We start from the raw sequence: 15,238 nt of genomic DNA, 5'->3' as shown, positions 1-15,238 counted from the left end.
TTATACAGAGTCAGGCTTACTCTGATAACAGTCATTAAGAGTCGTTAACAGTCGTTAAGCAACTTGGGCCATGGTTGCCACTAGTGGGGATCGAACCTGTGACTTTCAGGTTTTTTAAATCAGTGAAGCAGTGACGGGGGGGAGTTGTTTTCAATCCAGGTCAATTCAATTAAGGCGAGACATGGCAGGTGAATAGGGTAAAAAATTTAAATACAAGGGATCACCATGAAACTTTACAAGTTGATTACATACATCATTACAAGAAAAAAATGTATTACAAGTTTTTGAATTTTGCATATTTAATTATGCTAATTAGGCTGGATCTCATTAAATATGCACGTTTTTGCATATATTTCAGGTACATGAATCTTAAACTGTGATAAAGCCAGGACCAAAATTCTTTTTTTATTTTGTTTATATATCAAATGACAAAAAATCCTCAGATGGATTTTAGGATATCTGCTTTTATGACCTGGGAAATCAAAATATACTATCCGTGGCCTTAAAAACCCTATTTTCGCCATGATTTCCAGGGGGTTCACACCAATGTGGGCTTCTACGGCAATACACAGGGTCGAAGATTGTCGTAAATCCCACATTTCATGCAGTGTACGTGGGGTCACCCCAGCGCTCTACCCCAGGGTCACAACAGCTTCACTGGTGATCTAATGTCTTATCCTAAACCCAGGGTAGAGAGACTGGGGGAAGTCTGGATTCAGCATCTATATATTTCAGTCACAGCAGCTTCACTGATGATACAGAACACAAAAACCCTAACCCAAACCCAAACCCAGGGTAGAGTGTGTGAGTGAATGTGGTCTGGACTCTGTGCAGGAGGGTCATTGTGTCAGAGATGCTGTAGAAGGCCAGAGTTCCTGCCCTGCGATCCACATACACTCCTATTCTGGAGCTGGCCACTAGAGGGAGTTTAGTGTGTTTATTATTGTGTCTGAAAGAGGAGCTGCTGCTGCTGCTGGGGAGCAGACTCCAGGACTGATCATTCCATCCAAACCCACACACATTACCTCCTCTCCTGCTGATGCTTTTATATGAGACTGATATAGCAACCTCCTTCCCATTCCACTCAACCTCCCAGTAGCAGCGTCCAGACACACCCTCTCTACACAGCACCTGACACCACCAATCAAATCTCTCTGGATGATCAGGATAGGACTGGAGCTCATCTCTGCTCTCCACCCTCCTGTTCCCCTCAGACAGATGGAGGTATCTGTTTGCTGTGTTTGGATCCAGTGTGAAGTGACAGGAGTCTGATGGAGGAGAAGACAGGACAAACTAACTTAGGTCTTTATATGTGTTAGGTGTGTAGGTGTGTGTGTGTGTGTGTGTGTGTGTGGGTGTGTGTGTGTTTGTTTGCATGTGTGTGTGTGGTTGTTGTTATTTGATATGATTCCTTGTTTGCGCAGGTGTACATGTGTGAATGTCTGTATTCGAAAGTTCAAACGTGTTCTACACATACATACACACACACACACTAAGTTATTCTATAATACTTGAATGCTCTCTCCTCACCTTATCCGATATCCATTTTGTACATACCATGTTATGTTGGAATGTATTGTGTACATTTACCACATGTATGCTAGCATGCTCATCCTGATACGTGTATGATTTCATCTGCCATGGATCTGATTGTCCCCCCTCCCCTTCTGTCACAAGCCCCTCCCATCCACACCCCTTCTGTCAGAAGCCACTCACATTGCCCTCCCCTTCTGCAACAAGCACCTCCCCTTCTCCCCCTCCCATATCCCCTCCCCTTCTGCAACAAGCACCTCCCCTTCTCCCCCTCCCATATCCCCTCCCATTCTGCCACAGGCCCTCCCCTAATTCACCTCTTCTGTCACATGCCACTTCCATTCTTATCCAATTGTGCCACAAGCCCCTCCCCTTTTCCCCCTCCCCTTCTCTCGCCTTCTGCCACAAGCCCCTCCTCTTATCCCCCTCCTCTTATCCCCCTTCTGCCACAAGCCCCTCCCCTTTTCCCCCTCCCCTTCTCTCGCCTGCCACAAGCCCCTCCCCTTCTCTCGCCTTCTGCCACAAGCCCCTCCTCTTATCCCCCTTCTGCCACAAGCCCCTCCCCTTCTCCTCCCCCTGCCACACGCTCCTCCCCCTGTCACAAGTCCCTCCCATTATCCTCCCCCTGCCACACGCCCCTCCCCTTCTCCTCCCCCTGCCACACGCTCCTCCCCCTGTCACAAGTCCCTCCCATTATCCTCCCCCTGCCACAATCCCCTCCCCCTGCCAGTCCTCCTCACCCAGAAGCTGCTTAAGGTTCCTTCCTGATTAACAGGGAGTTTTTTCCCCTGTGGCCATTGTGCTTTCTTTGAGGGGTTCAGGTCCTGGACTCTGTTAAGCGTGTTGAGACAATAATGTCGTTTACGCACCATATAAATACAATTGAATTGTGTGTTTGTGTGTGTCTGTGTGTTTATATTGTCGTGTTTGTTTCTGTATCTGTTTGTTGTTTGCATGGAGTGTGTGTGTGTGTGTGTGTGTGTGTGTGTGTGTGTACGCATGCATGTAAATGGAGTTATTCTTACACGAGTGCCACCAAGTGTTTTTAAATGCTCCACTGGCTGTATATTCAAAAGCATGAATGTGTGGTGTGTGTGTGTGTGTGTGTGTGTGTGTGTGTGTGTGTGTGTGTGTGTGTGTGTGTGTGTGTGTGTCGCGTGTGTGTGTGTTTACATGAATGTTTGAATTTGTATGTGGGTTTGCTAATTTGATCATGATTCTATGCACGTGAGTGTATCCCTGTGTGTGTGTGTGTGTGTGTGTGATAGCTTGCATGTCTTTATGTCCAACTTACACTGTGAGAACTCCTCTCTGGTCACTGGCTCAGGTAAAACAGCTGGGACTTCAGACACTGAGAGAGAAAACATCACATTACAGCCCATCAAACTGAGAGAGAAGGGCATTCATAAAACAAGAGCAATCCGAGATTTCTGACCTCCAGCAAGGGTCCGTTACACAATTTCTTCCATTCTGAAGACAAAATCTTCCGGGACCGGGTTTTTCCCATACATTGTGCTGACGTATGCATATTTGCAGTAGGCGACTGCGTTTCAACAACGTTGTATTCACAAAGTGACGTTGTATACACCCAAAACTCAGTGTAAATCATTGGGATTTACTTGCTCGATCCCAATGCACAGTTTTCGATTACAGTGACAACGTATCACGTACATTTAGTTAGTCACGCGAAGCAATGTTAGGATCAATATCGTATTGGGACATTTACCTCGTTTCCACCGGGGCCGGCCCGGTGCTGGAGCCGGGCCAGTGCCCAATCTGGCACCAGTTCTTGCGTTTCCACCGGGGCCGGGTTGGTGCCGGAGCTGAAAATCGGGCACCGGCCCGGCTCTCTGGACTTGCTGGGGCCAGATCGGGCACCAACTACGTCACAGAGGTGGGCGGGGTTAACCCACCAGAAACAGACATTTCCGCCGCCATTTTTTTTAACCCGTCAACCAAGATGCTGAGCGAAAACGATGAAAACATACATGGAAAATCGATCCAGTAGTGGACCATGGATTAAATAAATACCTCCATAGCAATTCAGCCATCAACAGGAATGCAAGACAAAATTTTAAAGTCAGTAAGGAAAGCTAAAGTATATGAGGGAATACGAGGAGAGTCGGAGATAGCAGGGTTCAAAAGGACAACAGACCTAATAACAAACACATTAAAACTAATAAAGAAAGCTTTCATCCATCAAAATGTGTTGGTTTGTCTGCTTTGTATACATTAAGTCTTTCAATCTAGCTCTGTTGTTTTTGTGTGATATTACACTTGAAATTAGTAGTTGACTAAGAAAGTTCTTGTAGCATCTAGCTGCTAGCTGTCGTAGGGTACTTCTGCAGTTGTTATGCTATAGTCAACTCCCATCATGAGCTGCATTGCCTGCTCGTAGAAAACCCGTAATTGCATCATTAACTGAGACCGGGATGTAGTGCTGGTTTTGTATTGTGTGTACTGTAGAAGACGTGCCACTTGAAAACGAAAAAAAAAAATAGCTCTTGACTAAGCAAGTTCGTGTAGTAGCTAGCTAACTACCACTAGCTGATGTAAGGTACTGCTAAGGTTGTTATGGCAACTGGTTAATATCAGTGTACTAGCTAGTCAACTCCGGTCATGAACTGCATTGCCACTCGTTTGATCTACATGAGGAAACCCGTGGCCAAGTAAACAGAACTTTAACTTTAGGTCGTATGGTACTACATGGTATTAAAAAGTTAAACATAATTAGTGTGCTTGCCTGAAGGCCCGGTTTTCTTGCATCGAATCAGGCCTCGCCCGTTCGAGGTACAGACGCCGTTCAAACACCGAAACGTCCGGCCCGATCCGGTGCAACCTGCTAAATCTTTTTGTGGCGGTTCTCCTTGCCACTCCTTTTTTATTCCTCTTTTTCATCACCTTTTTCTCTCATAGACTAACATGGTGGTATCTTGAGCCATTGTGACGTCACTCACTCTAGGACAAGAGACTTTATTTCTGTAACAGGGCGGTGGCATCAAAATAAATAAACGACTAGCTGGGCTGAGAGTTTCAACCTCCTCTTAAACAGACAGTAAGAGACAGGGTTAACACAACACACACAGCCATGGAAATGTAAAAAGCAAGTCAAAGTATACAAGACAGCTTGATCAACAACTCATTCGCGAACACCATTGCTAGAATATGCGAAGCAACTAGCCTAGCCCCATAGTAAAACAATATAAGCAGCTAGCTAGCCTAAGCTAAGCTATTAGCATACATGCTAGCGGGGGATAACATGCAAATGGCACACAGATTAAATGTCTGTGCGATTATTTCAACTGCCATACTGGAGATTTCGGTTCACTACCCCCAAGTTTTCGCAAGGTACATTCCAGTACGTTTCAGACAAGAAAACCAACCGACACCAAAGCATTTTACATTTTGTACACATTCTGTTCCAAAGACAACCATACTCATGAGCTGCCTGTATTCCAGACAAAGGTTTGCCTTTGCAAGAGGTAGGAAATCTATCTGGCCAAAAATCGACAATTTTAACAATCCCAACCATCATTGAGCCAAATACACCTCTAGGCTACATCAATTAAAAAAAGCTGTGTAGACCACGGCGATTTTTCAATGTAATTCATGTCTGTCTGTGGCTAGATTTAGAACAGTGCATCGCACTAAATTCTACTTCGGTGTGCGTCGTCCTACAAATTATCCATATGATCGCGTTTACATACCTGTTTTCCGTATGAACAAGCCACCGCATTCATTCCAATATTGTTGCAGAGATGTTTCCTTTTACCTAGATAATAATTTCTTACGAAGTGTATCAACACTTAGCTCAGTAAGTCAGTATAACGAAACTCTGAAACTATTATCACCATGACAGCTGAAATATGCAAGTTCCATCATACATCTGATTTCCACCATAGAGAGACAATACATATATTTACATTTGAAGCACAGACAAGATTTATTGCAGCCGCAACACACACAATTAAAACGAGCAGATTAAAACTCAGCAAATACCCCACAGTTCAGGTGCACTCATGGATTAACACGACCTTTGGAGGTAAATTACACATACACAATAAGACAAATGTCACTTGGAGCCTATTTTAAGACTTCTCCAAGCTAAATGTAACACACTAGGCCCTTTCACAATAAACAAGCAAACAAAAACAGAACAACAAAGACACCGTCATATGTCTAGACGTCAGTGGAGCCAAAATATAATGGATGAGCTTGGTTGCCATGTCTGATCTTTTGTGTGATGTTATGGCTGCAACGTCAAAGGTCATGGCCGCAACAGAGCAAGCACACTCTCGCAGTTCGTTCACGAAACGCATTCTAGTTAAAGTTTTTATCAAAATGAATTTGCCTTCTCGCTGGAAGAAGACCACTCGTGAATAACTCACAACTGTAACCATAAGAGCATGTCATAACATTCCATGACGTTTAGTTTTGGTGCTGGAACCGGCTCCGGCAGTGGAAACGCAGGCCGGTGCTGAAAGGAACCAGCTCTGGCTCCGGCACCGGCACCGGCTCCGGCACCGGGCCGGCCCCGGTGGAAATGAGGTAATTGAGAGAAAGGTCGTGTATTAGTCTAAACATCATTCCTTTCAATATCGTATTGGAACATTGAGAGAAAGATTGTGTATTAGTCTAAAAATCATCCCTTGTTTTAACAAATAACCTCATTGGGATTTTCCACGAACCAAAATCCTCACACATACTACAATGTGAATCATTCGCCCCGATAGATAGATCTTGCTTTACTATCAACGTCAACCCTTGCTGGAGGTCAGAAATCTCGGATTGCTCCAGATCCGGATCATCCTGAAATCTGAAATTTTAATGGGGATGTCCCAGGATCAAGATCCACCTCTTGCGAAAATTTCAGAAATTTCAGAAATTTCCGCCCAGTAGTTTCTGAGAAATCTTGTCCACAGACAGACAAACAAACGGACAAATAAATAAATAAATAAATGAACGGACCCGATCGCATAACCTCCTTGCTGGAGGTAAAGATTCATAATTTCATTATCTCAATTAGACCAAGATTTCTACAATCATTTTCACACTTGTGTCAATACCATGTCCACTTTTCAAAATACTAAACACATTCACAAGTGAGCTAGACTTTGGATACTTTTCATTGCTTTGATACAAAATGTATTCAATGGCCACTTCTTCTGAAATTCATGGATACCTTTCTCAGTCAATGTTCACCACCAGTAAAACTCTGTGCAACTAAAGCAATTTTGCAGACATTTAGATTCTCTGCCCAGAACAGTTCACTTCAAAACTGGATGACATTTTGATCACTGTTGATGGAAAGATGCAGTATTCATCAGACAAATGAATACACTTGAAGTAAGACAGATTATTCTCATAGTTTGCAGAAATGATGTTCAGTTTTATGCTTTATTTTGTTTGTTTGCAGCCTTGTTACCAACCAAAAGTGGTACAGAACAGCATTTGCATTGAATTGAGCATGTGTGATGTAGTTGTTGCTGAAGACATTTTCTTTTTACAGTTTTTTAACAATTTGAAGCATTGCAAAATGCATATGTTATGTGTTGCTGTATCCTCTATTTTTACATAGTTTAGTGCTGCATTGCTTAGTTCATATTGTAATACCAAACAAATACAGTCAAATATGAAATTCAGCTCTATGCTTCAAGACAACTCTATGCTAAATGTTCTGTGGTAAACTAATAGTAATGACTTACTTGATGGTGGCAGTCCCTCATTACTGTTTGTTCTTCTGACTGGAAGCTCAGGATCAGCATCTAGGATCCCAACACAGAGAGACACTCATTCACCCAGGATCTGAAGACCAGACTCACACACTTATTTTCAAACTCTGACCAAGCCCATATAGTTTTAGTCAGCTTCATCTTCGGTGTTTTGTTTTCTTTAATGTTTGTTTTATCAACTGTGACTAACCCGTGAAAAGATTTCAGAGAGAGAGAGAGAGAGAGAAAGAGAAAGAGAGATAGATAGAGAGAGAGAGAGAGAGAGAGAGAGAGAGAGAGAGAGAGAGAGAGAGAGACAGACTCACATTCTAAAGACTTGATGATCTGGATATTCGTTACTGTTGAGAGATACAGAATAAAACATTAATAAATAAGTGGGATCCTTGTTTTCTCAAACTGTGAAATAAGGAATTCATCTTTGAGTTCTACATGTTTATCCACCTGCTGCAGATATCCTGACTACTTCCTGCCTGAAGATGTCATCCAGTCGCACCTTCAGCCCAGAGACAGATTCCTTCACAGCCTCCAAAGAGAAGCTTTGGTTGAAGGTCACGCTGGGTAAGTCTTTAGAGCGAGGAGAGTCTCTGATTGACAGGACATTCTACAGAGAGAAATACATTAATGGTGAGGCAGACCACCTGAATATTCAGCCAGGTCTGTGTTTCCCCAAAGGCTGCAGACATGATGGGTGAATTCAGTTGGTTTAGTGTATATGCACTCATGTGTTCAGGTATTTTAATTACTTTACATTAAAATATTTAGAAATTATGCATTTTTCCTCTTTCAAACCCACATGGATGCTTTATTTCAAATTCTGTCACCTTGAGGAAATGGATGTGATCCTCTGTGTGTGCAAGCTGCTCCAGCTCAGCATTTCTCTTCTTCAGCTCAGCAATCTCCTGCTCCAGTCGCTTCAGGAGTCCTTCAGCCCGATTCACCTCAGCCTTCTCCTTAGCTCTGATCAGCTCTTTCACCTCAGAGCGCCTTCTCTCAATGGAGCGGATCATCTCAGTGAAGATCCTCTCACTGTCCTCCACTGCTGTCTGTGCAGAGCTCTGTCAGGAGACACAAAAAGAGGAGGGGGACAGGAGACACACAGAGATAAGTGAAGAAGCAAACTCACTCTGGTGTGACTGGCTCTTCTTGATCAAATGACCAAGGGTAAATCCTGCCAAACCATGTCCTTCTGTGATGGTCTGTTTCATGTAGAGATGGCAGCATAACGGTGATGACACAAATAACAAGCTATGGCTGAGCCAGCTGTTGTCTTATGTGGTCAGTTCTCACCTTGAGAGTCTTCACAGCCTTCCTCAGCTCCTGCAGCTCCTTCTCTCTCCCCTGGATTCTCTGTTGGAATCTCCTCTGGGTCTTCCCCAACTGCCCCTGTTTAACAAACAGCTTCTTTTCATTGGTGGATTGTTTACAACAATGATGATCAAACACCACACATGGCAACTGAACATTTATAAGCAAAAACCTTTAAGTACATTTTATTCTTTTTAAAAGATTAAGTGAACCATTGAAGTAGACGCTATCATCTTCAAGTGAAAATCAGGATAAAGCCTTGAGCTAAGTTCAAGAGGAGCACTGGTATTTAACAGCAACACTTGGCAAAGCTGGCTCTCAACCTTTAGAACAGAACAGAACAGAACATTATTTTACGAGGTAATAATATGTTCACTTGGAAGCCGACAGGTTAATGTTTCACTGTTTTTACTCAAAACTGGACCTTGCACCTAACACATTTCCTGATTTTTCCTTTCTCTAATGTGCAAAGTCATTGTAGTAACAGCCAGAATTAAAGACTGGTGAGATAATGTTCTTGTAGTTATAGTATTACATTCACAGTTAGTACGTATAAAAGCCCTCATAGAAATGTCGGACACACATTTAGTTCCAGTACTGACCTGTTTATCTGTCCGTTCTGCTGCAGCTGAGACTGTGTCATGGCCTTTATGTTCGTCCATCATACACGGATAGCAGATACAACTCTGATCGGTTCGACAAAATATTTCAAAAACCTTCTTGTGACGAGAGCAGATCCTCTCCTGTAGCTGGCCTGTGGCATCAATGACTGAGTGTTTTCTTCCAGGGTTCAGGTCATTGTGAGCTTTGAAGTGAGATTGACAGTAAGACAACAGACAATCCAGACAGGACTTCACAGCTTTGAGTTTTCTCCCAGTGCAGACGTCACACTCCACATCCCCAGGTCCAGCATAGCAGTGAGCAGGAACATCAGTTTGGATCCTGGTCTTCCTAAATTCCTCCACCATTTCAGCAATCAGAATGTTTCTACCGAGAACAGGTCTTGGTCTAAATGTCTGTCTACACTGGGGGCAGCTGTAGATGCCTTTACCATCTTCCTGATCCCAGTGACCTTTAATACAGCCAAGACAATAAGTGTGTCCACATGGAACAGCAACTGGATCCTTTATTAGATCCAGACAAACTGAACAAGTGAAAGAATCCTCTCTTTGGGTGGAAGCTTCCGCCATTTATCAGAGCCACGATCACACACAGGGAGATAACAGTGTGAGAGTTCAGTTCCTGGTTCATGTGTTTTATTGTTAGGAGGAGTGGCAGAGATGTTGTTGCCACACTGTTGAGGAAGAGTCAGTCAGATGATTTGAGATTGTGCGTCTTTGTGAGTGTGTGTGGGTGAGTGAGAAAGAGAGAGAGAGAGAGAGAGAGGAAGAGGGAGAGAGAGATAAATAGAGAGATAGAAGGAGTTTATAGCTGGTATACCTGAAGAATCAACCCAGTGCTTGGTGTGACAGTGTGCATTGACACCAACACACAGTAAACACAGCATCATTCCCCATCTCTATAGTGAGGCATTGACACCAACACACAGTAGAAACAGCATCATTCCCCATCTCTATAGTGAGGCATTGACACCAACACACAGTAGAAACAGCATCATTCCCCATCTCTATAGTGAGGCATTGACACCAACACACAGTAGAAACAGCATCATTCCCCATCTCTATAGTGAGGCATTGACACCAACACACAGTAGAAACAGCATCATTCCCCATCTCTATAGTGAGGCATTGACACCAACACACAGTAGAAACAGCATCATTCCCCATCTCTATAGTGAGGCATTGACACCAACACACAGTAGAAACAGCATCATTCCCCATCTCTATAGTGAGGCATTGACACCAACACACAGTAGAAACAGCATCATTCCCCATCTCTATAGTGAGGCATTGACACCAACACACAGTAGAAACAGCATCATTCCCCATCTCTATAGAGAGGCATTGACACCAACACACAGTAGAAACAGCATCATTCCCCATCTCTATAGTGAGGCATTGACACCAACACACAGTAGAAACAGCATCATTCCCCATCTCTATAGTGAGGCATTGACACCAACACACAGTAGAAACAGCATCATTCCCCATCTCTATAGTGAGGCATTGACACCAACACACAGTAGAAACAGCATCATTCCCCATCTCTATAGTGAGGCATTGACACCAACACACAGTAGAAACAGCATCATTCCCCATCTCTATAGTGAGGCATTGACACCAACACACAGTAGAAACAGCATCATTCCCCATCTCTATAGTGAGGCATTGACACCAACACACAGTAGAAACAGCATCATTCCCCATCTCTATAGTGAGGCATTGACACCAACACACAGTAAACACAGCATCATTCCCCATCTCTATAGTGAGGCATTGACACCAACACACAGTAGAAACAGCATCATTCCCCATCTCTATAGTGAGGCATTGACACCAACACACAGTAGAAACAGCATCATTCCCCATCTCTATAGTGAGGCATTGACACCAACACACAGTAGAAACAGCATCATTCCCCATCTCTATAGTGAGGCATTGACACCAACACACAGTAGAAACAGCATCATTCCCCATCTCTATAGTGAGGCATTGACACCAACACACAGTAGAAACAGCATCATTCCCCATCTCTATAGTGAGGCATTGACACCAACACACAGTAGAAACAGCATCATTCCCCATCTCTATAGTGAGGCATTGACACCAACACACAGTAGAAACAGCATCATTCCCCATCTCTATAGTGAGGCATTGACACCAACACACAGTAGAAACAGCATCATTCCCCATCTCTATAGTGAGGCATTGACACCAACACACAGTAGAAACAGCATCATTCCCCATCTCTATAGTGAGGCATTGACACCAACACACAGTAGAAACAGCATCATTCCCCATCTCTATAGTGAGGCATTGACACCAACACACAGTAAACACAGCATCATTCCCCATCTCTATAGTGAGGCATTGACACCAACACACAGTAGAAACAGCATCATTCCCCATCTCTATAGTGAGGCATTTACACCAACACACAGTAGAAACAGCATCATTCCCCATCTCTATAGTGAGGCATTGACACCAACACACAGTAGAAACAGCATCATTCCCCATCTCTATAGTGAGGCATTGACACCAACACACAGTAGAAACAGCATCATTCCCCATCTCTATAGTGAGGCATTGACACCAACACACAGTAGAAACAGCATCATTCCCCATCTCTATAGTGAGGCATTGACACCAACACACAGTAGAAACAGCATCATTCCCCATCTCTATAGTGAGGCATTGACACCAACACACAGTAGAAACAGCATCATTCCCCATCTCTATAGTGAGGCATTGACACCAACACACAGTAGAAACAGCATCATTCCCCATCTCTATAGTGAGGCATTGACACCAACACACAGTAGAAACAGCATCATTCCCCATCTCTATAGTGAGGCATTGACACCAACACACAGTAGAAACAGCATCATTCCCCATCTCTATAGTGAGGCATTGACACCAACACACAGTAGAAACAGCATCATTCCCCATCTCTATAGTGAGGCATTGACACCAACACACAGTAGAAACAGCATCATTCCCCATCTCTATAGTGAGGCATTGACACCAACACACAGTAGAAACAGCATCATTCCCCATCTCTATAGTGAGGCATTGACACCAACACACAGTAGAAACAGCATCATTCCCCATCTCTATAGTGAGGCATTGACACCAACACACAGTAGAAACAGCATCATTCCCCATCTCTATAGTGAGGCATTGACACCAACACACAGTAGAAACAGCATCATTCCCCATCTCTATAGTGAGGCATTGACACCAACACACAGTAGAAACAGCATCATTCCCCATCTCTATAGTGAGGCATTGACACCAACACACAGTAGAAACAGCATCATTCCCCATCTCTATAGTGAGGCATTGACACCAACACACAGTAGAAACAGCATCATTCCCCATCTCTATAGTGAGGCATTGACACCAACACACAGTAGAAACAGCATCATTCCCCATCTCTATAGTGAGGCATTGACACCAACACACAGTAGAAACAGCATCATTCCCCATCTCTATAGTGAGGCATTGACACCAACACACAGTAGAAACAGCATCATTCCCCATCTCTATAGTGAGGCATTGACACCAACACACAGTAGAAACAGCATCATTCCCCATCTCTATAGTGAGGCATTGACACCAACACACAGTAGAAACAGCATCATTCCCCATCTCTATAGTGAGGCATTGACACCAACACACAGTAGAAACAGCATCATTCCCCATCTCTATAGTGAGGCATTGACACCAACACACAGTAGAAACAGCATCATTCCCCATCTCTATAGTGAGGCATTGACACCAACACACAGTAGAAACAGCATCATTCCCCATCTCTATAGTGAGGCATTGACACCAACACACAGTAGAAACAGCATCATTCCCCATCTCTATAGTGAGGCATTGACACCAACACACAGTAGAAACAGCATCATTCCCCATCTCTATAGTGAGGCATTGACACCAACACACAGTAGAAACAGCATCATTCCCCATCTCTATAGTGAGGCATTGACACCAACACACAGTAGAAACAGCATCATTCCCCATCTCTATAGTGAGGCATTGACACCAACACACAGTAGAAACAGCATCATTCCCCATCTCTATAGTGAGGCATTGACACCAACACACAGTAGAAACAGCATCATTCCCCATCTCTATAGTGAGGCATTGACACCAACACACAGTAGAAACAGCATCATTCCCCATCTCTATAGTGAGGCATTGACACCAACACACAGTAGAAACAGCATCATTCCCCATCTCTATAGTGAGGCATTGACACCAACACACAGTAGAAACAGCATCATTCCCCATCTCTATAGTGAGGCATTGACACCAACACACAGTAGAAACAGCATCATTCCCCATCTCTATAGTGAGGCATTGACACCAACACACAGTAGAAACAGCATCATTCCCCATCTCTATAGTGAGGCATTGACACCAACACACAGTAGAAACAGCATCATTCCCCATCTCTATAGTGAGGCATTGACACCAACACACAGTAGAAACAGCATCATTCCCCATCTCTATAGTGAGGCATTGACACCAACACACAGTAGAAACAGCATCATTCCCCATCTCTATAGTGAGGCATTGACACCAACACACAGTAGAAACAGCATCATTCCCCATCTCTATAGTGAGGCATTGACACCAACACACAGTAGAAACAGCATCATTCCCCATCTCTATAGTGAGGCATTGACACCAACACACAGTAGAAACAGCATCATTCCCCATCTCTATAGTGAGGCATTGACACCAACACACAGTAGAAACAGCATCATTCCCCATCTCTATAGTGAGGCATTGACACCAACACACAGTAGAAACAGCATCATTCCCCATCTCTATAGTGAGGCATTGACACCAACACACAGTAGAAACAGCATCATTCCCCATCTCTATAGTGAGGCATTGACACCAACACACAGTAGAAACAGCATCATTCCCCATCTCTATAGTGAGGCATTGACACCAACACACAGTAGAAACAGCATCATTCCCCATCTCTATAGTGAGGCATTGACACCAACACACAGTAGAAACAGCATCATTCCCCATCTCTATAGTGAGGCATTGACACCAACACACAGTAGAAACAGCATCATTCCCCATCTCTATAGTGAGGCATTGACACCAACACACAGTAGAAACAGCATCATTCCCCATCTCTATAGTGTTTCAACAGGAAGGTAGAGAGGAAGAGGAGGAGAAGGAAGAGGAGGGGGATGAAGATGAGGAGGGGGAGGAGGAGGAGGGGGAGGAAGAGGAGGGGGAGGAAGATGAGGAGGGGGAAGAGGAGGAGGAGGGGGAGGAAGAGGAGGAGTAATTGTAATAGATATTGTAATAGCTGGGGTCCAGCGATGGGGGAATGGCTTCAGTCTGTTGTTGTCTCCAAGATCAGAGATTCTCAGGCCCAGCTGCTAGATCCTTACGTGTGAGTGATGTGTTGAATGATGTGATGTGTGAGATGTATGTGCTAGCAGCATCTAGACATGTCAGTCACAGCAGCTTCACTGATGATCCAGAATAACAAAGCCTAAACCCAGGGTAGAGTGTGTGAGTGAATGTGGTCTGGACTCTGTGCAGGAGGGTCATTGTGCCAGAGATGCTGTAGAAGGCCAGAGTTCCTGCCCTGTGATCCACATACACTCCTATTCTGGAGCTGGCCACTAGAGGGAGTTTAGTGTGTTTATTATTGTGACAGATATAGGAGCTGCTGCTGCTGGGGTCCAGTCTCCAGGACTGTGAGATGTATGTGCTAACAACTGATTCTCTGCATGACCTGTACCCATCTCAGGGATACTTCTTAAGCACTTCATAGTATTTTTCTGTAACTGCATTTCTGTGAAATAAAAACCTTTGGTTTTTACCAGATCCAATCCCTCGGATCGACTGTCCTTCTCACCAGTAGCGGTCTCATTGTGACCGGTGTGGGTGGGTGTGTGTGTGTGTGTGTGTGTGTGTGTTTATGCTCAGAGCCTCGTCACCAGACTCACATATCGCTGTGGTGGATAGTCAGTGTATCCCCACATATTCTTCACATATCTGGCA

The 15,238-nt window shown here is 44.0% G+C and overlaps 1 protein-coding gene across 1 annotated transcript in view; it reads right to left on the bottom strand.

Moving 5' to 3' along the window:
• Window positions 1–735: 735 nt before the first annotated feature.
• The window catches only part of LOC308360965 (E3 ubiquitin/ISG15 ligase TRIM25-like), a gene marked incomplete at both ends in the record, with an annotated part of 28,115 nt that continues 13,612 nt past the window's right edge, over window positions 736–15,238 (bottom strand). Inside the window, 6 exons of the mRNA XM_080833155.1 lie at window positions 736–1,260; window positions 3,260–3,414; window positions 7,707–7,866; window positions 8,087–8,320; window positions 8,553–8,648; window positions 9,173–9,762. Coding sequence (XP_080689281.1) covers window positions 736–1,260; window positions 3,260–3,414; window positions 7,707–7,866; window positions 8,087–8,320; window positions 8,553–8,648; window positions 9,173–9,762 — 1,760 coding nt within the window. The remainder of the gene's footprint in view (window positions 1,261–3,259; window positions 3,415–7,706; window positions 7,867–8,086; window positions 8,321–8,552; window positions 8,649–9,172; window positions 9,763–15,238) is intronic.

The sequence above is a fragment of the Sprattus sprattus genome (genome assembly GCF_963457725.1).
Source record: "Sprattus sprattus genome assembly, chromosome: 2".
Lineage (NCBI taxonomy): Eukaryota > Metazoa > Chordata > Actinopteri > Clupeiformes > Clupeidae > Sprattus > Sprattus sprattus.
The sequence above is the reverse complement of the archived record's forward strand: the minus strand, read 5'-3'. Positions and strand labels throughout refer to the sequence as shown.